This window comes from Mixophyes fleayi, chromosome 1 (assembly GCF_038048845.1).
Source record: "Mixophyes fleayi isolate aMixFle1 chromosome 1, aMixFle1.hap1, whole genome shotgun sequence".
Lineage (NCBI taxonomy): Eukaryota > Metazoa > Chordata > Amphibia > Anura > Limnodynastidae > Mixophyes > Mixophyes fleayi.
In genome coordinates this window covers 68,003,705-68,030,748 of record NC_134402.1, presented here as the reverse complement: position 1 = coordinate 68,030,748, position 27,044 = coordinate 68,003,705, and the positions used below count along the sequence as shown (strand labels likewise).

General features: G+C 39.5%; 1 protein-coding gene across 2 annotated transcripts in view; it reads left to right on the top strand.

Annotated features, from left to right (window-relative positions):
• The window catches only part of DLC1 (DLC1 Rho GTPase activating protein), a 393,767-nt gene that overhangs the window by 60,219 nt on the left and 306,504 nt on the right, over positions 1-27,044 (top strand). For both annotated transcript variants that reach the window (XM_075196165.1, XM_075196158.1), the window contains exon 2: positions 634-1,711. In XM_075196165.1, the coding sequence (XP_075052266.1) occupies positions 692-1,711 (1,020 nt within the window). In that variant the 5' untranslated portion in view covers positions 634-691. The remainder of the gene's footprint in view (positions 1-633; positions 1,712-27,044) is intronic.

The following is a 27,044-nucleotide window of genomic DNA, read 5'->3' as shown; positions in this document are numbered from 1 at the left end:
AAGAGGGTGGTAGAGGAATACTATAAGCTTGCCTGAAGAGGTGGGTTTTCAGAGAACGCTTGAAGGTTTGAAGACTAGAGGAAAGTCTTGTGGTCCGAGGGAGTACAAAAAACAACTATGAATTCCATGTGTATAAGTAATCAATCATAGGGGCAAACAAGGTCGATAGACAGACATAAGACACATCACACAATATTTATTTTAAAACCATGCTGTATAGAAAGCTATACATCAATATTATATAAAAAGAATATTATTCTCTTATCATTGCCTGTATGATGTTAAACAGATATTTTACATTTTCTTCTGACAACTTAATATTTCCTTATTAAATACGGAACAATCTTATGTAAGGGCTAACTAGAACTGGCACACTGACTTGTTTAGTTTATTCTCTGGCGAGCGATAACCTTCTTATTTGTGCGGAGTCATAAGGCTTTATAGAACTCAGATGCATGAAATGAGTTATCCTATGACTAAAATAAAATGAGCCCTATTGTGCAAACTTGGCAAGCAACAATATGTGTGGTTCTTTGAGAACATAGGCTTTTCATCCAAACAAGGGCTGCTGTATTGCTTGGTGATCGTTTGTCAACATTTAAACTCTAATTGATTTGATTTCTTGTTTTGTAGATGATACTTCACCGGGTCAATTGCATAGCTGTTCACAGCATTCCAATATTGAAATCACATGCTCTGCTCTCTGAAAACTTCGTCTGGGGCTTTGCTTTGTGACATGTCTATAGCCATTCGGAAAAGAAGCTGGGAAGATCATGTAACGCAATGGATAGCGTTGTCTACTAACACGGTTGGTTGTGACAAGTTGTGTTGCCATGGACTTAAAACAGATCATCTAAAATCAGCTATGGAAGAACATGGGATCTTGACAGAGGAGCAAAAAGAGAAACCTTCTTCTTTATCAGAGGGTGGTTATTTTGGAGATGGCAATAGCTTTATTGAAGGTCAAGAACAAATCTGTATAGAGGTAGATGAAAATGATAACCAAGATAATGGTGTTGCTCTCAACACCAGCATGGAAACACTGGTTTTCTTGCCCACCGATAATAGAGAGCAAAGCTTCAAAACTGAGGACCTACTGCCATGTCAGGAGGGAACGAACTCTTTTGTTATAAACTTGGCAAAAGATGATATGACCCAGGAATGTAACAAAAGTTGTGGAATTAGCAATATTGTTGATGATGCAGAAGAAAACACGCTTACAGATGTGGAACATGTGGATACTAATAATGAAATCAAAGTAGAACATTTGAATATTTTAGATGAATTGTCCATAAAAGCTTCAGATAAAGAAACATTATGCAAAAACACAGATTTTGAGGAAATTGATATGACTGGTGAACATCTGTTATATTCTGCTAGAATTGCACAACAGCGAAGGAAATGTGATGCATCAAAAGATGTAAATGGACGAAAAATCTGTGATGTGGTGTCCAATGCACCATCTTATAGCCTGTGTTCTCTTGTTTCTTCTCAACTGGACTCCAAAACTGGTCCTAAGGGCTCTTGCAACGCATCTCCTCTCTGCCGAATTGCAAATAAAGTTCAGCACAATATTGATCTCACAGATAGTGCTTCAAATACAATAAAAGAAGGCTTACGAGACATAAGTTCAACAGACTGTACACATCTCAAGGCTAGCATTACTACCTCTGGAGAGATATATGATCAAGTTAGACTACGCAGAAAAAAGGTAAGGATCTATATTATATATATTGTATTTATGTATGTTTACACACAAATGTTCGATATATTAAATATTTTTTAAGTCATTAAAATTCTAATATGTTCTCCTTGGAAGCACATAACATTTTATAGTATACCCATCAACTACACACAGAGGACGCGGCTATTTTGTGGGCTTAACTCTTCAGAGGGACACACAACTGATATATGGAAGCAATGCCAAACCAGTGCCGTCAGCAGGGACATTGAGACAGCTCCCAAATTCATTGGTGATGATGTTGCTGGCTATGGTGGACAGTTTTTGACAGCTCATCATTGGTTATGCCAGAATTCGTCCTTGAAACAGTATCTGTTCTTATAGGCCACTTAAGGATTTGCTTTATCTCATGCTACGGATCTATTTTTTTTTTATTTCCTGGTCTGCTTTATGCCTGACATAGTTTCATATTAAATTATTCTACTAATCCATAAACCACATGCAAGGGAGTGTCTTAGGTTGCCTGGACAACAGTCGGGCGGCTATTTTGGTGGTGGGGTTTAACTTGAGTGCAAATGCTGGCACATCTAACCTTGAGAAAGGTGTGCAGAGCACAATATGGGTTTTCAAAGTTCAAAGTTCCATGAGTGTTTTAATCTGGCTTTCCTATTATTCCCCTTTTCTGACTATGAAAGTACACCTAAACTGATAGACTTGTAGCAGTGCATGGCAACCATCTGTGATTTGTATTCTTATTCATGATATGTTTAAATGGTTTTTCCCTGGCTTATTCAGTGTAATTGGTGAAGCTGTTACCATATAATTACTAATAATAATAATAATAATACGGGACAAACAGCAGTATTTGTCTCTCATCTCAGCACTGCCTCCATGGTACTAGTTAAACTTATTTCACTGCCAACTAGGTGTAGGAACTATGCAGTACTATGAATGGTAGACCATCAGTTGCCTCTCCAGTAGGGAATCATCAGCTAATTGCAAATCACTGCACATTAAACAATTAAACCAATGACAGAAGAGGTGGTAGAAGCTTCTTTGCCTGAGGCCAGTTCTATCATTTTCACCGAGAGCAATGTATTAGTCACCAGAATGGGTTTTCCTATATATATTAGCCAAGCGACCTAGTGGTATATATGGTTTATTCTAGCCTGCAGCCGGAAGATGACATGCAGTCTTCATGCGTCATGTATGAACATTTATTTTTTGTCTTTAGTTGTCTTTTACATTAGCTATTAGACATGGCTGTTTGTTTGTTTTCCAGTACAATATTGCATAGCCATTTCAATAGACAGTTTTCTTTATATTCAATCAATTAGGATAATCTCTATCTTTTTTATTTCAATATATGAACCAGCATTTTATCTCTGATTGATGATGGTATCTATCAACACAGTGTATGTATATTTCCTTCAAAATAGATAATAATTTCTGGGAAAGTACTTGTCATCTGTTAAGGAAATTAAATTTGTCTGTTGCCTGTTTCCAATCTACAACCAACTTTGTTTTCAATAAAGAATCTTGAAAACTTTGGCAAATTCACAAAACATTTTCTCTTCATCTTGAGGATCATTCATTTTTCATCTGATTACTGATCATTCGTTGAGCATGTTTTATTTTGTAGTAACTTTATACTGCTTCAAATTTGCCAGGTTTACAATTTACATATAATTTATCATTATACACTTGTTAGGGACATGTTTAATTCACGGAGTTCTAGCAAGTCCACTATATATTCTTTCTCTTAAGCAATTCGTTACTGATCTATCGTATTTTTTTAAATAAAATGCTTTTTTTTATTGAATTTTTTCCAAAACAGAAATAAAAATAGCAAAACAACAAATATAGTTCCATTAGACATCGGATTCCACATATAATGGGTGCAACAAGTAGATCAATTCTAGATATCAAACCTTGTATTAATATCAAGTAGATCTGTAATGTGATGTGTTAAGAGGTATATGCATATCTATCCTGGGTATCTGCATTGTCATTCATGTCGAAGAACATGAATGACAATGAGTCAAGTGTCTCAGTATAGCTTAGTCTTATAGAACATGTATATGAGTATGGATTTAGTAATGGGGAGAGGGGGAGGGGGAGGTCGAGGGGGGGTGGTTGTGGGAGTGCTTAACTCAGATCAAAGTCGGCGGTCAGAGATTGCACCACATATTTTGAATTTGTCCATCTGGACAACACTTTATAGTACTTCGGCATGGTATTTCGTAAATGATATGTAAATCTTTCATGCCCTGTAACCTCATTGACCAAGGCCATCCAGCTAGCAAATTGAGGTCTCTATTGGGCCATCCACGTTCTAGAAATAATTACTTTGGCCAGGGCAAGGAGATTGAGAACATATCTGATCTATCATTTTTAGTTCCCCCTTCATACATAAAAGCAGAGGAAAACTGAGTGTGCCTGATTTTGATATACCATATTTCCCCATGTATAAGACGCTCCATGTATAAGACGCACCTGTATAAATCATGTGAAAAAATTGAGGATAATGTTTATAGTCTTTTGCATAGTAATTGGTGACTGTGAAAAAATTGAGGATAATGTTTATAGTCTTTTGCATAGTAATTGGTGACTGTGAAAAAATTGAGGATAATGTTTTTTGCAGCGTAATTGTGCAGCAGGTACTACAGAGAGGAGAGACGGAGTTCTAACCCTATTGCTAATTCTGCCTTACCCTGTCAGATGCTTCCTCTGTCCAGTAAAGTCTTCTTTCTTCTGTCCATTCTGATACCGATGCTGGAAAGTCGCTTACCGTCCTCTTCCCGATGACCGGATGTCCAATCAGGACTTTGACAAAGTCCTGATTGGACAAAACGCCAAATGCAGAAACCGGAAGTGTACGTTCCATCTGCGGTTCACACACCACATCCGGTCATCGGGAAGAGGACGGTAAGCGACTTTCCAGCATCGGGATCAGAACGGACAGAAGATAGAAGACTTTACCGGACAGAGGAAGCATCTGACAGGATAAGGCAGAATTAGCAATAGGGTTAGAACTCAGTCTCTCCTCTCGGTAGTACCCGCTGCACAATTACTCTGCAAAAAACATTATCCTCAATTTTTCACAGTCACCAACATTGATTTGCGCTTATTGAGCCACAGTAATCTTGATCTACCCCTGTATAAGACACACCAAGTTTTTAGACCCAAAATTTTGGGGAAAATGGTGCGTCTTATACATGGGGAAATACGGTAATTGTGTCCACATTTGTTTGCAAATATATATAAAGCAAAACACGCACAAACCTGTGTCTGCTGCAGGTTAGTCATGCAAAACCTAAATGGCTAAATTGCCTGGATGATACTTAAATGAACTAAAATAGAGCTGTTTGTGCATTCCTTGCATTTGCATAGATCTTTTCTCAAGCATAATTTATAATTTCAACTGTAATTTATTTTAGTTCCCAATTCTCAATAAACCCACCTTATTTCAGTGTATACTGCTGACATGCTGCTGAATATTGCAAAAAGGAAACTTTTTTTTTCCCCAAGACAATTTTTTTTGTGTTGCGTTGTATTGAATAGTGGGGTTTAGCTTTGTGCCTGTTTGCTACAGAACAGTTGTATTCTCAAGGATCAACAGATACATACAGAACATTTAAACATTTTATATTATATATAATCATAACAAACTTGGCTTCTTACAAATAACCGTTCCACCATATGGTTTTCACCTTTAGAGTTGAACGTAGAACTAGAAAAGAAGTTTGCCATTGGATTTGTAAAGGGTAAAACAATAGATATTATTATTTTATTCCACCTATTTTCATTAGGGATGTGCACAGGCCACTTTTCGCGTTTTGGGTTTTGGGTTCTGATTATCTTCAGCTTTTGGGTTCTAATGGGTTTTGCCAAAACACCCCCCTCAAGGTTTTGGGTTTTGGGTTCTGATTTTTTTTTTTAAAAAGCATAAAAACTGCTAAAATCCAGATTTATTTATTTTTTTTCACTCCTACGCTATTATTAACCTCAATAACATTCATTTCCACTCATTTCCAGTCTATTCTGAACACCTCACACCTCACAATATTGTTTGGCGTAAATGGCATATTAGCAAGTTTACGTTTCTCCTCAGATGATTTTAATTTATTTTTTTTGATAATTTTAGTGAACTTTTGGCTTTTTGGATTTTACATGCCCTCTACTATGACATTGGGCATCGGCCTTGGCAGACGACGTTGATGGCATTTCATCGTCTATGTCATGACTAGTGGCAGCAGCTTCAGCATTAGGAGGAAGTGGTTCTTGATCTTTCCCTACTTTATCCTCCAAATTTTTGTTCTCCATTATATGCAGCACAAGAGAGCATACCCCTAAGCCACACACACTCGGCAAAGCCTTTAAAAATTATATGCGGCACAGGAGAGTACCACTGGACTGGAGTTATACGGCTGTACCACTGGACTTATACGGCAGGATCAGTGGACTTATACAGCAGTACCACTGGACTTATACGGCAGTACTGGACTGGACTTAAGCAGCACAGGACAGAACCACTGGACTTATGCAGTACAGGACACCACCACTGGACTTTTGCAGCACAGGACAGCACCATTGGATTTATATGGCTGTACCACTGGACTGGACTTATATGGCAGTACCACTGGACTGGACTTAAGCAGCACAGGACAGCACCACTGGATTTAAATGGCTGTACCACTGGACTGGACACAGGACAGCACCACTGGACTGGACTTATATGGCAGTGCCACTGGACTGGACTTAAGCAGCACAGGACAACACAGGACAGCACCACTGGAATTATGGCAGCACCACCACTGGACTGAGCAGGACAGAGCACAGGACAGCACCACTGGACTGAGCAGGACAGCACCACTGGACTGAGCAGGACAGAGCACAGAACAGCACCACTGGACTGAGCAGGACAGAGCACCGGACAGCACCACTGGACTGAGCAGGACAGAGGACACCACCACACACCCTCCCTCTTCCCTCTCCAATGCCCGAAAGATGGCGGCGGGAAGCGGGGAATAATATGAATCTGGATCTCGCGAGATCCGACGGTGGGATGATGACGTTTTGCCTCGTTCTGAGTTTTGCGTCGGGCGGGAATCCCCGAACAGTGCTCGGATCCGGGCTCGGATCGGCAGTGTTCGGTGGTGTTAGGATTTCAAAAATCCGAACCCGCTCACCCCTAATTTTCATTTCATTTTTATGTCTATATGTGTTTAGATTTAGTTACTTTTTATATGGAAATGTGACTTTTATTAATGATCGTCAAGAAACTTGTCTCTCTTGTGTATATGAAACTTGTGTTTAGGGTAATATGAATTTTTGCTAACACTGTCAAGCCACATCTGTACACAATCTCTAGCATATCCCTATGCTACTGTCACAAACCTTACCTGCTCCACATTCCTGTGCTGCTGATTTCCTCTGCCTCTGTGTAGAGGTTAGCACTTCTTGGTTTGGGTGGTCACATGATCGTGGCTGGGAGACTGCATTTTCAAACCTGCAGAGTATATAAAGCTCACTCTGACTTTGCAGCTGTGTCAGAACAACAGGTATTCATACCTAGACTGACTCCCTGTTATGATGTATTGCTGCTGACCTCGACTTTCCTTGTGATTCCTTCTTGGATAGTGCTTCTGCCTGTTAACCCCCCGTGTACCAGTCCTTGCTTGTTTTGACCACTCTATCTTGGATCCTGATTTTGTACTGCACTATTGTCTGTGTACCAGATCCCGGCATGTTGTGCCAGTCTCAGGCTAGCTGACCTGCTTTAGGATTTCCCTTTCTCTCTGCTGTGTTACTCCTAGTGGCTGATCAGAGGGCAGCGACCTGCATGTTCCTGGCTACAAAAGTCCATCCTGTCTTACAGCAGTTCTTGGTGAAGACCAGGGGACCCGTTAGACTCTGTGCCTTTGTTTGGCCAGTGCTAAACCAGGCTAACACGTGTATCCATAACCCAGAGCCGGATTAACATATTGATCTTTCTGGGCTACAGCCCAGGGGCCTCATGCAGCTAGGGGCCCTAATAAAGATTTCTACTTAATGCAGCGATTGGATCCCATTAATTCAAGTTAGGCGGGCGCAGCTAACTGTAAATCTGATGCTGTTAGCTGCCCTGATGTTAGTGCACACATGGTGCGCAGCGTGCTGCTTACTGAATAGGTCTTGTGAGACTATGACATAATCTCATGAGACTTTCTCACTGACCAGCATACTGCGCACAGCGCCCGCATTGACAGCAGGGCAAGAAGAAAGAAGAGGTGCTGTCCGGAGCCTGAAGGCTGCAGCAAAGAGAACCAGATAAGTTTCTATGTATGGGGGAGTGAGAGTGAAACACTGGGGGAGGGGCTTTACAAGTTACTGGGGGTCTCTTAGCCCAGGGGCCTACATTGGCTTAATGCGGCCCTGCCATCACCCCAGGACTCTCTTCCTGTGACAATCGTTATAGCTATACACACTTGCTACACAAATTGTTCTGGTTTTGAGCCAACTGGAGAATGACGTATAAATGCATGTTTTTAGTGCATCTTCCAGTATTTTTTAAGCACAATTATATCTAACTCTAAGTGAGCCCTTTATGTTTAAATGTATAAACAGCACTCTTTTACCGGTTACATTATTATCTTCTTCTTATTATTATTATTATTATTATTATTATTATTATTATTATAATTATTATTATTATTATTATTATTATTATTATTATCATTATTATTATTATTTCTTTTTCCTTGGCTTTTGTTTTTGTGTTTTTGAAATAAAATCTTTTATATCATTGTGTAAGGTTTGTTTTCCATTGCTTGTGTTTGACTGCCAATATCTTATGAGCGATGCTGGAACATATTTTCATATTTTGGCAGTCATTGGTTTAAACATTATTTACTTTTAATAAAGCACATAAGTGCATTGTCAAATCAATAAGAACTATTGTGGGATTGTCTTTACATTTATGTCTATTGTGTAGAAATATTGAAGGTTTGTGGGCTGAGATTATTTCTTTTTTATCCTAAATTAAATAAAGTAGTTTTATTTGTAATTTTATGTGGGGAGTTATGGGCATCCAGATAAATAAATCAGGGAGAGGCAGTGTTGTTCCTGCCATGGCACAGGATAAGACAGTAGGCGACTATGACATCGCGGAATTTTAACATAAAAACAGAGAATTAAAACAAACATTTTACTTACATCATATTTGAAGAGTAATGCCTTTAATATTAAACTAGTTTTAGTGTCAGTTATATTTGTAGTTAGTCAAATGACTTATAGGACACTGCAACTTTTATAACTATAACTTATAATGTAGGTTCATTTTTATGTGCCAATTAGTAAAAAACATACCACACTGAAAGATACAGCATATATCATTGAACCCAATTGTACTGCCAAAAATATTATATTTAAATGCACAAGATATATGTATTCATTTTTCTACAGATTGTAAGCTTGTGAGCAGGGCCATCTTACAACTTTGTCTCATTTTATTACTGTGTTTGTATTTTCATTTGTGCAGTGCTACGGAGTATGCTGGCACTATATAAACAAATGTTAATTATAATAACTAAGTGCAGTAGTACCACCTGTCCCTAATTTCCAGAGTTAGTTCCAGGATTTAATGTCCCTGAAATTGTTTTTGTCCATGGAATTGCAGTATAATTGTTTTTTTTTCTATATATTGGATGCAGTTCCCACTAACTGTTTATACTCTCTGGTTTCTTTTATGTTGCTGTTTATTGAAGCTGAATATTTAAAATGTAGAAAAAACATTATAAACAAGTTCAGTAAATGGTCAAAATGGTGCATGAAGAAGCACATGTTCAGCAACAAAGTGTAGTTGGAAATTGTTTTAAAATTTTTCAACTTTAGGGCTCTTTTTGTCAAAAATATATCATCCTGATTTGAAGCAGGGCGGAAAAATTGATGTTTATTATAGCTTTTGTCCAACATTCCTGTAAAATAGAAAAGAGAACAATAGAAAATAGGGACATATTTACCAATGGATTCCATTGCTAAACCAATTTACATGCTTTTTACTAACCTTAAAAGCTATTAGTATAAACAGTATTTTGATGTCTGTGGGTCAGAGCCGTATGGCACAAAGTCAACACAGCTCATTGTCGAAAGGACACCATACCTACAGTGAATCTTGGTGGGGGCAGCATCAGACTTTGAGGCTGTTCTCTTCTGAAGATGAAGAGAAATTTCACTTTCCAACATAATAATAATCCAAAGCACACATCCAAGTCAACTAAGGAATAGCTTATTATTATTATTATTATTATTATTATCATAGATTTGTAAGGCTCCACAGTGCTCCGCTGCGCCGTACAGTATGGCACACAGTACACACATAAAACAAGAACATTAAAGGCAGACAAAATAAAGGCAGACATGAAAACAAAGAGTATGGAAGACCCTGCTCATTAGAGAGCTTACATTGTAAGTGGAAGAGGGCACAGCTGAATCAAAAGGAGCAAGTGTGGCTTAGAGTCGAGATTAGGACAGCTGTGAGGGTGTATTAGTGTGAACAGTATCATCAGGGATGAAGTAAACTTTAAAAAAGAGATGGGATTTTAGAGAACGTCAAAAGATTTGAAGGCCGTGGGAAAGCTTGATTTGGCATGGTAGGGAATTCCATAAGTGGGGATCAGCACCGGAGAAGTCTTGTAGGCGCGAGTAAGAGGTGGTTACCAGTGACGAGATAAAGCGCAGGTCAGAGGTAGATCTAAAAGGGTGAGAGGGAGAGTATTTTGATATAATATTTGAGATGTATGAAGGGGGGGTGGTGTTGTTGAGGGATTTGTCGGTAAGGGTGACTAATTTGAATTTGATTCTGGACGACACATGGAGTCAGTGTAGGGGATTTGCAAAGTGGTGTAGCAGATGTGGAGCAGTGAAAGAGGAAGATCAGTCTTGGAGCAGTATTTAGGATGGATTGAAGTGTTGAAATATAGGTGTCGGGAATGCCAGATAGCAGGAGGTCGCAGTAGTCAAGTCGGTAGATGATGAGAGAATGGATAAGAGTTTTGGCTACATGTTGAATGAGAAAAAAATCGTATTCTGGCAATGTTTTTAAGGTTGAATTGACAGGAATGGGAGAGAGTATGGATGTGAGAAAAAAGCAGAGGGCTGAGTCAAGTGTGATACCAAGGCAGCGGGCTTAGAAGACTGAGGAAATTGTGGTGTTATTAACAGTGAAGGAGATTTGAGGGGAGGTGGTGATTCTGGCAGTAGAGAAGATAATAAGCTCTGTTTTGGATATGTTGAGCTGTAGGTATAGTTGGGACATCCCTGTGGAGATAGCTGAAAGACAGTTGATTACACATGATCGTACAGAAGGGGAAAGGTCAGGGGAAGAGATATAGATTTGGGTGTCATCAGCGTAGAGGTGGTACTGGATGCCGAATGAGCAAACTAGTGCCCAAAGAGAAGAGGTGTTCAATGGAAAAAGTAACAGATAGTGGGAGTGGAGGGGAGGATGTGCCAGAGGTAGAAACACTAAAGGAGTGGGTTAATAGGTAAGAAGTGAACTAGGAAAGACGGCCAATGGCAAATATAGTGAAGGGTGTGTAGGAAAAGATGGTGATCAACAGTGTCAAAAGCAGAAGAGAGGTCTAGGAAAATGAGTATGGAGAGATGACCCTTAGACTTTGCAGTAAGTAAATCATTGATCACTTTTGTGAGAGCCGTTTCAGTGGAATGTTGGGGATGGAAGCCTTATTGTAGAGAGTTGAGAATGGAGTGAGTGGAGATATAGTGAGACAGGCATTTGTACAGTAATCGCACAAGTAGTTTGAAGGTAAAGGGAAGGAGAGAAATAGGATGGTAGTTGGAGAGATAGGTTAGATTGAGAGATGGTTTCTTTAGAATTGGATGAGTGCATGTTTAAAGGTGGATGGAAATGTGCCAGTATGTAGAGAGACAGGTTGAAGAGGTTAGAGGTGGGCATGCAGTGGAGGAGAGGGAGCAGAGAAGTTGGGAGGGAATAGGGTCAAAAGGACAGGTTGTAGGGTGAGATGATAAGATGTGTGTATAGATTTCGTCTTCAGTTACTGGAGAGAATCAAGAGCTATATGGCTATATGATATAGATATCCTCTTAAGAAATTGCTGTGATGGCAAAGAAACGCGTTAGCCTACAAGTACCTGCATGTACATTTATCTCACTGCACGGATTCATTTGATGAAGCCTAAGTAAGTAGGAGTCTTTCGGAACAGATTTTGGAGACTGGTAATAGACCTATAACAGATTGGAGGAACATCAGTGGCAAGTGTTCACATAGTGAAATACGCTAGTGACAGACTACAGTATATCTCTGGATTGGATCCCATCATATACTACGGTGTCCCATCACAGAGCTGCTGGTCAAGTTTCCGCAGGAGGAGCTTCAATCACAGCGGGGGTTACTAAATCCATCAACAGTTCAATGGGTTAATCCCTCAGTGTCAGATCAATATGTGACCATAGCTGTTTCCTTTACATCAAGAACTGTAAATTTGTTCCAATTATATGATTATCATCTTCTGCTCCAGAGTCTGGTATATGGACTTTTGGCACAACGGTGCTGTTTTCTTTGGGCTTCTATTACCATCAATTCTGTGCAGTGACTTTTTAATGAGCTCTTAATATTATTGATAATAGCTGATTTGGTTGATATATTAACAACTATCTGATTAAGGCACATGGTATTTTATGCTGATTTTATTTTACTTTATAAGACCTAGTTTTGCATTTTTATCGTGTTGAGATATCTGGTTGAAGAATTTACACTGAAATTTCTATATTATGTGCATTAAATAAATTGTTATATTTGTTTTTTACATTTTCAGCATTGTGTCTGCTTTTTCTTGATCAGATACAGCGCTGTCTTTATTTCTAGTACTGGAGAGAATGTATTAAGAGTGGATTGGGGAGTGTAGGTGAAGGTGGGTAGAGTGGGTGGAGTGTGTGGAATATGGCACGAGGAAATATCTTGTTTGAAGTATGTAGCATAATCATGGGCTGTGAGGGAGGAAGGAGGAGGAGGAGGTGCAGGTGGACAGAGAAGTGAGGTGAAGGTGACAAAGAGGCAACGTGGGTTAGAAGACTAGGATTATTAGAGATTTGAAGAATGTTTGTTTGGCAATTGAAAGGACAGTGTTGTCAGATGAAAAGAGGAATTTATAGTGGAGGAAATCAGAATAGGAGAGAGATTTCCTCTAGTGGTGCTCTGCCGTACGGGAGCAGATTTGTAGGTAGAGGGTCTGTTTGGTGTGCCATGGTTGGGGTTTGGATCGTCGGAGACTGTATGTGGTAGCTGGAGCTGCATTGTCTAAGGCTGAATTGAGTGTTTTGTTGTAGAAAGGGGTGGCCTGATTCAGACAAGACAGTGCAGACATAGGAGAAAATAGTTGTTTTAGTGCATATGAGAAGTGGATTGGGTGAAGGGTACTTAACGGCTTCAGAAAAGTAAGATCAAAATCTTCAAATGGCATTGTCAGAGTCAACACCTCAGTCCAATTGAATTGAAAACCTGTAGAGAGCTGCGCACAGGAAATCTCTTGGCAGTTCGATGGACCTTGTTCTACTTACAGGGAAGAGTGGTATAGAGTTATAAATTCCATGTATCCAGTTGATTCAAAAAGGCTTACAGTTATCAAAGCAGGTAAAAAAAAAAAGTGCTTCCACAAAGTATTAGTTTAGGAGTGTGCACGCTTATCCAACCAAGGTATTGTAGTTTTTTAATTATAAGCTATTTTTCCTAAATAATTGTCTACTTGCTTTTCACTACAATTTTGTTGGTTGCATCACGACCACCTGTAATTTCAATTAGCGTGTGTAGACTTAATATATTCACTGTATATACTGTGTGCAGACAAAGCACATAAGCTGCGGTGCCATTTAAAAATGAGACCACAAAATGTTTGTCACATATTGCTGAGGTATCATTTTCTTGGGTAATTAAATCAAATTAGCTAAAAATAAGCAAAAGTATATATGTTGTGATTTTCTGATGTTCCTAAAATGCAAACACGTTTAACCTTTTGTGCTGCTACAAATGAAAGTACAGAAAAACAATATAAAAATAATAAAACTATTCTGCTCATTAAGGTGCACACTGCCTTCAGCAATTAAGAAGATTTGGTATATTTGTTGTGATTTTCTCATTTATCTTATCTAATGCTCATACACATTTAGCCCAATGTGCTACTACAAAATGAAAAACAATATAAAATGTGCTAGATTTTTGTTTTTTCTAGTAAGACCAGCACACCACAAAAAGCGCTAAAACTATTGTGTTCATTAATTTCATTAAGAGAGAAACTACCTCTGGCAATTAGGAACTAAATTGCCAGAGGTAGTATCTCTTTTAATGAATTAATGTTGAGGTAGCCATTTTCTATGCCTCAGTGATAACTCTGATTACAAAGTGGCAGGCTGCAATTCTGTGAATAATGCCCCAATCCACAAAATGGCTGCTTCCATTGTGTGTGTGGATGACTGGTACTTTAAACATTGCACATTTTTTTAAAAAAAAGCTATTGTGTGTTATCTCTTCACTGTTTGATCTTAAGCCAACATTGTTTAAAATGAAATATTTCTTCAAAATGTATGTCCTAGGAGTGTATGCCAGAACGTTACAGTAATGTATCACCTTAAACCACATTTACCATCTATACATTTTTGGCAGCATTTATTTAGAATGTTCAGAGGCTGCCAACATTCTCTAGCCCATTTCTCTGTATTATATTCAGAGGCCATAAATGGGAATAGATCTATTATTATATTTGTTTATGACCTCATACAAGGTTATCAAAGTTTTTTCTTAGAAAGCAGACAGCTTTATGAGCTAAGTATACATTAGGAAACCATATTATTCTTCTCATGTAAGGATTAATATAATAGCAGAATGCTCCACACACTGCACTAACTTTCCCTACTTCCTACAATACAAATCTGACAAGTCCATACATTTTACATAAGGCTGCTCCTAGTAAAGCCATGTTTAATTTTAGCCCCTTCAGCTTTGAAATAATCTTTTTACTTGTTTTTCCTTTCTATTTCTGATATGGCCATCTACTTAAAACTAGAGATGCTTGGGCACACCTGAACTTTGCAAATCCGAGTACCGAGTCGGCTCGACTCTCGCATGCTCTTGGAACTGAAAACAAGGCAAAACGTCATCATTGTGTTGTTGGATGTAGCGAGTTTTGGATTCTATAAGTACCGCCCTCCAAGGAAATCCAGCGCCATTTCACAGACAGATACAGAAGGGGTAACAGCGTTTTTGGCAGTCTCCAGTGCAGTTGGCCAGCGTCTTTGCTAAAATAGAAAGAGGCAGTGTTCTTGGCAGTCTCCAGAAACATGGTACTGTGCCATAGCTCACACTGAAACAGGAAGGAAGGCAGTGTTCTTTTTATAAGTCTCCTCTCCAGTGACATTGTTCGGTGCCATTGTTCATACAGAAACAGGAATGGGTGGTAGTGTCCTTATAAGTCTTAAGTGACATTGCGCATACAGAAACAGGAGGGGTGGCAGTGTTCTTATAAGTCTCCAGTGACATTGCTCTGTGCCATTGCTCAAATAGACACAGGAGGGGTGGCAGTGTTCTTATAAGTCTACAGTGACATTGCTCTGTGCCATTGCTCATACAAAAACAGGAGTTGTGTTAGTGTTCTTCTTATCAGTCTCCAGTGCCATTGCTCATACAAAAACAGGAGGGGTGGTAGTGTTCTTATAAGTCTCCAGTTACATTGCATTTTGCCATTGCTCATACAGAAACAGGACGGTGGCAGTGTCCTTGTCACTCTACAGTCATATTGCTATGAGCCATTGCTCATACAGAAACAAGAGGGGTGGCAGCGTACTTATAAGTTTCCAGTGACATTGCTCTGTGCCATTGCTCATACATAAACAGGAGGGATGGCAGTGTTCTTGTCACTCTCCAGTCTCCAGTCACTTTGTTCTTGTCACTCTCCAGTCTCAGTGCCGTTGCTCACACAGAGACAGGGGTAGCAGTGTTCTTGTCACTCTCCAGTCTCCAGTCACTTTGTTCTTGTCACTCTCCAGTCTCAGTGCCGTTGCTCACACAGAGACAGGGGTAGCAGTGTTCTTGTCACTCCCCAGTCTCCAGTCACATTGTTCTTGTCAATCTCCAGTCTCTCAGATCTACAATTATTTATGGACATGGGTTACCAGCATGGACATTTGGATCTATAAATATTTATGGACATGGTTTTTAAACACATTTGGATTAAAATCTGCTGACAAAAGAAGAAGAATTCAGATTGGTGAGTATTTTTTTTACATTATTTTTATTACATTTATGTGGTAAAAAGAGGCTGTGTTAAGTTTTTAGTGTTTTTTTATTTTTAATAAAAGTATGTGGTTCTAGTGAGGGTGTTGTGGTTTTTTTAACATTTTGTTTTGTGGAACTACAGGTCTCAGTCAGCCATGGGTGTCAGACCATGTTGGCACCTGTGATTCTCCAAGTGCCAGCATGACCTGGCTGCCATGGGTATGCTGATGCTTGTAGTTATACAAGCATCAGCTTGCCCACACTGTTTATGGCATCCTGGCATGGCTGGGACTTGTAGTTCCTCAAAACATGATGGCGTCTGTTTGTTTTTTTTACATTATAATCGCCGTTATTACCCTACACCCACCGCCCAGGGGTGTAGGAAGAGCCCTAGTGCTTTCAGCACTGAAAGCACTAGGGCTCCTAGAGGGGGGACCGCTGATTTTTTTTGTGGACCTTACTCCCTAGGGAATCCAGCCCAGCACTAAACAGCCTGGGGTTGGTATGTCATTATGGCAGGGGGACCCCTGCCGCGTGTCCCTCTGCTATAGTGTCAACCACCCCAGTTGGTTTGCCTAGTGCTGGTTATGTGAAAATCGGGGGGAACCCACACAAATTTTTTACTGATTTTCATGTAACCAGCAGTAGGCTGGCAGCACTAGTGTTAATAGTGCTCAGATGAGGGGACCCCACGCATTTTTTTTTGGACATTTATCTACTTTTAAACTTTTGACAGCTGCCGTACCCCGGCTAAATAGACAGGCAGTGTAACAGTGATGAATTTACTAATCACACAGCTAGGAAGCAGCTTGTTGTATCTAGCGATTTTTAAAGCTAACTCGGGAGAGTTTGCTTAATTGCAGTTTCATACATTTGAGACTTGTATACCTAGAGTGGCAGAGTGGCAAACTGTCAGGACTATGAACTCTATTGGTTTTTGAAATAGAGATTTTGAATGTAATCTCAGGTTCATACATCAGCGAGTTTCAACTCTCCCAACAAAATCGCTGGATTTTCAAAATCGCAGCTTGATACATTCACCCCGAGGAGCACCAGGCAGCTGCTGGCACCAGTCATGATGATACTAATCCCTCTACGTCATCTGCTAAAGCCTATGTTGAAGTGCAGAGTGGTTTTATGTCAGGAAAACAAAAATGTAAAAAAAAAGCTTTTACCTTTACAAAGAAATAAAACACATCTCTAATAAAGTGAAAATTTACTGTAGAAAAGCATAAAATTGCCAAAATGTCATTCTACCCAAAATATTAACAAACATACCAGCAGCAGCTAGCTCTCTTCTCTCAGCTAGATCCCAGCACCTGCAATCTACACTGTCATCATTCTGTCGAAGTCAGTAAATTGGATAAAGTCATTTCAATTAAAGTCTAGCAAACTTGGTTGTCTTTGTTTGAAAAGATGCGTACGGTACGCATCGACGTACAAGGGCACGCTACGGCGCGAAAGGGCGTGCGCATCCACTACACGTGGCAGCAACAGTAATTGGTCTTTTACCATACATTCGCACAAACACGCATACTTATAAAATAGTACACATTAATGGTAGTTGCAACACATAGTCAGTTATGTCGAAATATAGTAGTATTTATATGTTATATCAGAGTTACATGCATATTAGTCAAATACACGGAACGGGTTAAAGGAATAACATCATGAGTGGTATCATAATGAACCTTGTTACATATCCTACTGTTTGGTTCACTCTGCGAGGGAATCGCAGAGTGCATACGCAAGTTATGAATGATAGGGAATTATGAACTACTTAAGACTAAGGAATACGGGCGGGAAGAGCAGAGCATACCCCCTGCAGAGATGACCCCCTCCTTTGGATTCCTTAGGATGAACCAGCCAATGATTGACGACCCCTTGGACATTCCTGAGACCCGGACCAATAGATGCAAGCTATACCATCTTCATTGTATTACTGTATTTGATTGTGTATATAAGCAACAGCTTGTGATCCAGAGTGCAGACTTCTTGTCCCCAGACTTCAGGATTGAATGACTGCACTGGATCCAGAGCGCCTGCGATAAGTAACGGCTGTATTTACTATTACTTCGCTTGAGCATATTTTTCCACTTATTGCGAATAAATCTTTGTGCTTTGGAAACACAAATCGAGGTTCGACAATCGTTATTGGTTAGCGACGATACGCACATAACAATTCTCACCCTCATTCTCACCTTTATCATTGTGTACATGCTCACTTAAAACTAATTCATCCCGCTAGAATCTACGATTATAGAAGTCTCTGTACTATGATGTAATTGCCGGTAATGTCCTTCCTCGTGAAATTTGTATTTCATTTTATGACAGAGCAGTCACAATTTTTGTGCAATTCTTTTAGACCAGACCAAATGTCAAAATGTTGCACTGACTCCTCCGCATCACCACTGGGTATCTTGGTCAGCAACACTGGAGCGATTTGTGCCGTCTCCAGACCCAGCTTTTGGTGGAGCTGAGGCAGGAAATAGTTAGACGTGAGTCCTCTATTAATCGGATAAAATACAAATACACTTGCTTTATATTTACAAATAGTTTTAAACTTTTTCCTGAATATGGCCTACCCAAAATATAAATTAGAAATCTAACTTCCCCACCAAAGCAACATGCTTTTGGCCATGTAACAAGTTAGTTTGGTAAGGGCATGTTTAGGATTCAAACTCATGACTCATGACCTGCGCATCCTCTGGTATGCCTGCAACTTCATCTCGTTTGAAATGTATCTCCCTGCGGGCATGCTATCCATGGCCTCGGCATACACCCGCAGCTCACGCCTTGCCGAATGTGCTGGCTCTCATTTTTTTAATTATTTACTTTCCAATAATCTGCTCTATGATTAGTTCTCAAAGCATGTGTGGGCGAACTCATGTTACTCGTGGATCACTTTCATACCTGCATGCAAAATGTCTGCTTGTCATTCATCATATCCTAACAAAGAGGGGGTGGATCAATGGGAAATGTACTCAGCTATTCGCAATTACAGGCACCTGATAACAGGCACTAGATTTATAAGTGTGGTAGTTCTTGTCCTTCCTGAGTTGTAAATGTAACTGCAGAAATAAAGTGTAAAATTTTGGTGTTACTACCAGAAAAGCAGAAAGACAGTGGTGTACACTTGGGTGTCCTCATTGTAGAGCTGGTATTGGAGGCCAAATGAGCAAATTAGTACCCCAGTAGAAGAGGTGTACAAAATTAAAGTACAACATTTAGAACAAAACAAAAAAGTCTTGTGAAACCACAATAGGTAGTGGGATTGGAGGAGAGAATGTGCCAGAGGTGGATACACTACAGGAGTGGTTTGAGAAATTGGAAGTGAACCAGGAAAGAACTGTGTCTAGATGGACAATGGAGTAAAGAATGTGTAGGAGAAGGGGGTTTTCAAAAGTGTCCAAAGCAGCAGAGAGTTACAGGAGATTAAGTATTGAGATTAAAATATAAATATTTATTCATAAACACATTTTCAGTAATCAAATAAAACACAAATTAAAAACAAACTGTAAATACAAAATCCTTTATTAAAAAAAAAAATCAATTACAAACACCTGGATGTTGGTTTTATCCCATGGTTAGAGGTGTTGCAAAGCAGGTCATGCTGAAACCCATAATAGCTGTCTTTTTTATTTGCTTAAAGTATTATAGAAAAAGAGATCAACCTAAGGCCATTTTGAAATAAAATATTACTTGACTATGTGCACTTTGTAACCACCTGTAATTTCCAGCTATAAAATCCACAATTTCTGATGCCTTAATTGTAACGCAGGTCTCCCAATAACCTAAAAGGAATGACATTGTTAATTATAGATACTTACATGGTTACAAAGGCAACTCCTTCATGTGCTGATCCTCCTCCACCTCCATAAAATGATCCTTGCCGCACATCCTTTGTGCTCCAGCTGACAACGGGGTCATAAGGTCTGTTGGAATAAGTTACACACATTTAGCGATTTTTACTAAAATGGTGTCTGTTTCTCACTTATCCTCAAAATGAAAGATAATGTAAGGTATCTCCATTAGAACACATTGACCAATCAGTGCCTTAAAATCAATAAACAGACACAAAACTTACTTGATGTACTTGACCTGGGCAGAAAAGTACATTTACATAGTGAGTCAAATATATAATTAACACAGACTATGGTTGATTGCTGAATATTTTTCAGGTGAGGCAGACATTTCCCAGCTAAGGCCTGGTAGTTCATTAATGAAAGCCTTTAGTTTGGTATTTTTTCAGCTAAGCTCTAACAGTCAATCTTCAACATTATTATACGTGCTATGGCTAGAAAACTCACATCTGATAATCTCAGCTGGGGCAGAGTCAGCCATTACAGCCCGATTAGAAAATAATTGCAGATTTCAAAGTTGTTGTTATTATTATTATTATCATTTATTTGTTAAGCGCCACAAGGTATCTGCAGCGCCGCACACAGTACTAACAGTAGACTATACAGGGTGAAACCATACAGAACAATGAACAAAAAGTACCAATACTTCAGAAACTCTGGGCAGTCATATGCAGTAAAGACGGAGCGGAAGAACAGGTATGGAGACAGGAGGGGAGGGGGCCCTGCTCATACGAGCTTACATCCTAAGGGAGGGTAAACAGACCAGACACAAGAGGAACCAGTTGAGGCAAGGGGAGAGAAGGGAGGACGAGCTGAAGGGAGGAGATGGGGGTTAAGTAGATGGTTGGTAGGCTTTAAGGAAGAGGTGAGTTTTAAGTGCACGTTTGAAGGAGCACTGAGTAGGAGAGAGACGGATGGAACGAGGGAGGTCGTTCCAGAGAAGGGGGGCCGCACGGGAAAAGTCTTGGATTCTGGAGTGGGGTGATAAGAGTGGAGGAGGACATTTTTTTCAGTCAAAACTGTCTGGTACATGCATTTGTATATGTTTAGAAAAATAACACATGCCTTTACTTTCATCACCAAACAACAAATGTGTTTTTAGGATCTTAGAGACTTTAAAAAGTGTGATATAAAGCATATTAGAAGAAAATTTTACCTTAAAAATCAGTCTGGAACCTGAAGTGGCCTGCCTCCACAGTTTCAGAAGGGCTGGGGATAAACATGTAACATGGGGGAGTGCCAAAACACATAAGAATAATCTTAATAGATATTAGAATGAAAAGCTTCACCACCCCCCCAAAAAAAAAATTGGGTTAAAATTTATAATACAAACGTTAAAATACATTTTACATATGAAAATAGAGACACACTGTTATTGTTGAACATAAAATATCTTACAAATACAAACATTTAAAGTGTCTATAAAAGAGTAAGAGAAAATATAACTCTCAATACAAATACAAGTACACTATACAAATCTACACCAGTAAACTCCACTATAGACTTCTAATCAACTTCAACTGTATATGAACCAGTCTTTTATAATGGATTCTAATGAGACAAATATATGCAGGTGTATGGCCCACTGTGGTATCAGAAGACGAGATATGATACTGAGACTATGCAACGCTGTTTATGGGTATTTGTTGGTTAATTTTAAGATGATTCCAATATGTTTGTGTTTATTTCTGATTGCGATTTATTCTAAAATGCATTTGCATAGACATTCTTTTATTTATTTATTTATTTTTAAAAAACATGATCCTTCATGTCTGTTACTAAGAAGGTGTGTTCAATTGTTCATTTATTTATGCTCATTAACACTTTAGGTTACCACTAGTGCCTATGTTGTGCTGTATGTTTGTTTCGATATGTACTTTGCATTAGTGGTTAGACATTGAGTCACGCCTGTATCTGTGTGGACTTTGCATATCCCATATTTCTGTGAGTTTATTCTAATGTGTCACTTATAGAAGAGTACGCTAGTATATGTTTTGCTGCTGCCTTTGTTTATACTGAGTATTGTATCGTGTATGTACATTTATGATTGTGAATTATTAGCTGTTATATTTGCATCCACAGTTATTTCCAATACAAAACTACGGATGACACATTCTTCATGTCGGAGAACAAGAGAATTTGTGTGCAATTATTTATTGTTTATCCTTAAATCTTCATGTTGCCAGTAGTGCCTGTGTTGTGTTGAATGTTTTTTAGGAGCACTTTTAGCTAGCACCTATAGGACTTTCAGACCTGGTGCTTGTTATTCAAGTCTATATAATGTATGTAATTTCCAATCTGCACGTTGCCTTAATGGTTAACCATACCACATGCCAAACAGTGGGGTCTTGAGATAGTGTCCTGACCCATGTTGGGGAATATCCCTACATGGAATTTTGAAATTTGTGTGGAGCTACAACAGAGGCAAGCAGCTGGTCAAAATAAAGTTAATCCAGCCAAACAGAAAATATTCACAGATAAAAGCAAATAACACCTAAGTCCCGCCAAAAATCTGCAGAAGGCAAAACATGACAAACAAATTAGAGTTCAACTATTATTATTACTATTATTATATTATACATCAATGAATTAACATTGCAATTTTTAAAAACTGTACATCTACCATAAATTTAGGAGTTAAATAGTTCATTGTACAATTATTGACATTCATAAAATTAAAAAAAAAAAAAAAAGATTGTTATGAGACAAGTGTATTTTGTGGCTTATTCGGTCCTGCTGGTGTGTGCAATTGTTAATTTGTCGCAGTAACATTTTAGCTTGCTACTAGCACTTGACTTGCAGGCAATGGTGTATTGTTGAGCTTGTCATTCTAGTCTATATAATGCAAATATTTTTTTCATTTGCATGTTGCCTTAGTGGCTAGATAATCCATCTTCCAACAGTGGAGTTATGAGAATGAATCCTGAGTCACGGCCTTATCTCTGTGGAGTTTAAATATTCTCCCCATGTTTGTGTGGGTTTTCTCCTATGTGTCACTTATGGAAGAGTACGCATGATTTATATGATCTGATTTTATGTACAAATGGAACTGTAATGGCTTCTATTTATACTAGCGTATTATTAGCCGTAAAAAACAAAAACAAACAAGATAAAGGCTAACTATTCGATATTACACATCAACCACTTCACATTATAATTTATTAAAACTGTGCATCCAATATGTTTTTTTTAATAAAATAGTACATTGTTTAATGTTTGACAGTAATCTAAAAGAAAAAAAAAATTATTAGGAGTGAAGTGTATTAAGATGTATGTTGTGCATATTAAGTTGTGAGTAGGGGTATTTTAAACAAACAATGGTTTTTCAACTATTTAGTGTTGTTATTCAGCACTGCCGCTATAGCTTTTTTGGACTTAAACATGACCCCGAGTTTCCTTAAATGTTAAGCATGAATTTAAGAAAAACGCTAAGTACTGCTTCTTATCTATCCGACGGATCCGGAGGTAAATGCCTACTCTTCTTAAGTCACTACGATCTCCACCCCATATCCGCCCATTCCCCGCCCTTTCCCAGCCCTTTTTTCTTAAGATTTCGGAGAGCTTCTTAAGTGAAGTTAAGAAGGATTTTGATCTTAACTTAAGAAAAATCTTACGTGATGGATTTACCTTCTTATCTCCCTCTTCTGGGTATGCGCAGAGCGGATTTTTGGATTATCCATACAAAATCGGCAGATAAGAACGCTAATGAATCAGGCCCCTGGTGAGCAAGTTGACAGCTGAAGGGATATGTGACACAACGGCATCCCCTCCTTCAGTTTCTCAGGCTACTGCTGCTAGGAAAAAACTAAACTTTTCCAAGACACCCAGGGATGATGCAGATGAGTCAGCAGAACATTTTCACATCAGGTCTGGTTTAAAAGAATTGCCCAAAAATCATGGCACCTCTGCCTTACCTTCACCTGATCCTACTATCAACATTCAAAGAATGGTGGAGGATTATTTTAACAATAGCATAGAAATAGACATGTCAGAAAGCCCCTTTACATACTGGGAGGAAAAAAAGGCAATTTGGAGACCCATGTACAAACTCACTTTGCAATACCTAAGCTCCCAGTGTGTACTCGGAAAAAGGTTTCAGCACAGCCGGGAACCTTGTCGGCCATCGGCGTAGGAGGCTACTTCCTAAAAATGAGAAAAAGATGATGATCGTCAAAATGAAATTCCATGAGGAAGGCCTTTGCTGGCAATTACATTAAAGTACAAAGATGTCACGAGCCGCGGCGGTACTCACAGCCGCCGCGGCTCGCTTCCTGTCTGCCCCAGCGTCCCGGCCGTCACCATGATGACCGGGACGTCACTTCCCTTTCAACGCCGACCGTTGTCAAGACAACGGCCGGACGCCTCTTCAGTAGCGCTGTGTTCTGGCACTCCTAGAAGCCGGGTGCATGCGCGCAATAGATAGCCTGTGGGCTGATTGAATGAAGGGGGCTGAACTACAGGACATTAGCCTGCAACTGTGTATGTTTCAGGGACAGCCCTGATTGGTCCTGCCTGTATTTAAGGCAATGAGGTCTGCTGCCTCATTGCCGGTTATAGTTTCTGTTCCAGTCTGCTGACCTGCTCTGTGCCTTGTTCCTGTGTCTTAAAAATTCTACTGACTACCCGTGTATGACCCCTTGCCTGGATTTTGACCCTGCCTGTGTTTCTCGTGACCCTGCCCTCTGGCTTGTATACCAACCATCCTGTCTGCTCGTGACCCCTGACCCCGGCTTGTTTATCGGATCTGCTATCTGCTGCCTGCCCTTGACCTCTGCTTGGAATCCACTCTGCTTACCTGGGTTCTCCCCAGCCGGTACGCACTTCACGACCCTCTGTCAGTCTGCAGCCCAGTCTGTCCCCACCATCAGGGGCTCCAGTGAACACCTGATTGGCAGAGTAGACTCCGGGTTGTGTCGTGCCGGCAGGAGGGGTTCCTAACAAAAGACTTCTGTAATGGTGGATTCCAGCGGGGATGAATTAGTATTGTGTGAGGATGATGTACACACTGAGGGTGAGGATGAGAGTGAGGATGATGAGAGTGTAGATTGCAGGTGGTGGGATCTAGCTGAGAGAAGGAAGCTAGCTGATTCTGGAATGCTTATTAATATTTTGGGTATAGTGGCATGTTGGCAATTTTATGTTTTTTTCTACAGTGAAGTTTCACCTTCATTAAAGAGATTTTTTTTTCTTTAAAAAGGTAAAAGCTTTTTTTTTACATTTTTGTTTCTTACCTTTTTAGTTACAGAGACTTCTGTAATGGTGGATTCCAGCGGGATGAGTTAATATTGTGTGAGAAAGATTAACACACTGATGAGGGTGAGGATGAGGCTGAAAATGATGACAACAGCATCTTGCCACTGTAGAGTTCATTGACAGCACAGTTAGCTTATCTGCCTTAAGCCCATTGTTACCTTGTTTTGTGGGGGCCCCAAACAAACCAAGCACTTCAGCCACAAACGTGGCACTCCTTGTCGCTGAAGTGCTTGGTTTGTTAAACTGTGCATGTCCTTTTTAAGATCCAACCTAACGTTGGGTGGGAGGGCCCAAGGACAATTCCATCTTGCACCACTTTTCTTTCCTGACACTACTGTGTGGCACTGGCAATGTTTCCTAAATGTGATATAAACTGCTGTGTGTTTCTGCCATTGCGCTAACTAGCCTCTTGCTGCAGTCTTACAGTTCATTGACAACACTGTTAGCTTAGCTGCCTTAAGCCAATTGTTAGCTTGTTTTGTGGGGGGCCCAAACAAACCAAGCACTTCAGACACAAATGTTGCACTCCTTGTCGCTTGCTTTGTTAAACTGTACCTGCTATCCCTTCTGTTTCTGTGTAAATTTGTTGAAGCTTTTTAACATGCAGGTGGGAAGTCCCAAGGACAATTCCATCTTGCACTACTTTTCTTTTCAGCCACTGCTGTGTGGCAATGTTTCTTAGATGTGCTATGAACGGCCGTGTATTTGTGTTGTTGCTCTGTCACTTAGCATCTAGCCAGCTCGCTTCAGTCTTTGTCTGAAAGTGTATGAAAATAATATTGTGATCTATGATGTGGTCAGAATTGTCTGGAAATAACTGGAAATTAGCGTCATTGAGGTTAATAATAATGTCGGAACAAAAAAATTCTGTGATTTTAGCATATTTTTGCAATTTTTCTTAAAAAAACCCATCTAAAACCAAAACATGAGAGGGCGGTTTCGCGAAAATCAAAACGTGAACTTAATACAGATCTAAAACCAAAACCAAAACACAGGGGTCAGTGAACTTTTCTACTTAAAACCCATATTGCTGAACTTTTTCTGTCAGAATCATGTTTCCTTATATGATGTGGAAAATGATTGACTCAGTCTATATCTGCATTTCAACCATAAAATACTTGTATTTATATGGGTTTGTGTTTAATGTTTGGAAGTGCCAGAATCTGAATCCAAGAGAATGGAGAGTATCTATGAAAAGCCTACAGTGCTCACATCTCATTCCCATATTGCTCCAGATAGGGAAGTAGAGATTCATTATAGCAAAATTGTGATATAAACTAGGAATACAATTAAACTACTTTTAAACACAAAGTCTGATCAAATCAGTAGGCGTGTATACAGACTAGTCCTAAATGGAGATGAGCATAAAAGCAATAAGAGGCCTGGTTCAATAAGGAACATAAATGCTGACATTTTTTGTATGTTGCATAAAATTGCTCTGCACATGCTCAGAAATAAACTATTCACCAGTGCATGTAATCTTTGAACGCAAGGTTCACTTCCGTCAACTTATGATTTCAACAGCGGGGAGGGAAGGGGAGTATTCTCTTAGTCAATGTACAGGAAGGGGGTGCCAAGATTGAGCGCACACCCATCCATTCAATGCAAGCTGTGGGTGTCTGCAAGGTACGTGATTTTTAGCTGTATCACCTGCACTTGAGATAGGGCAGGTGTAAGTGCAGAGTGATAGTGAGGACGGTAGTATACACATGCTAAAACATGTCTTTGCAATCAATATCAACTCTAAATATACATTTTATGTACAGTAGGCATTAATAGCTTCCTGATATATGTGTGTTATTGGGGGGAATCATGAACGCCCAGCCTGTCCCAGATACAGCAATCTGAACAACTGGCCGTGACTAGCGTCACTTAGCAATGAATACACCTTTTCTGCCACCACAAAGGATTTATAATGGTGTCCTTACATTCACCAAAACCGCTTATTAATGTTTCACAC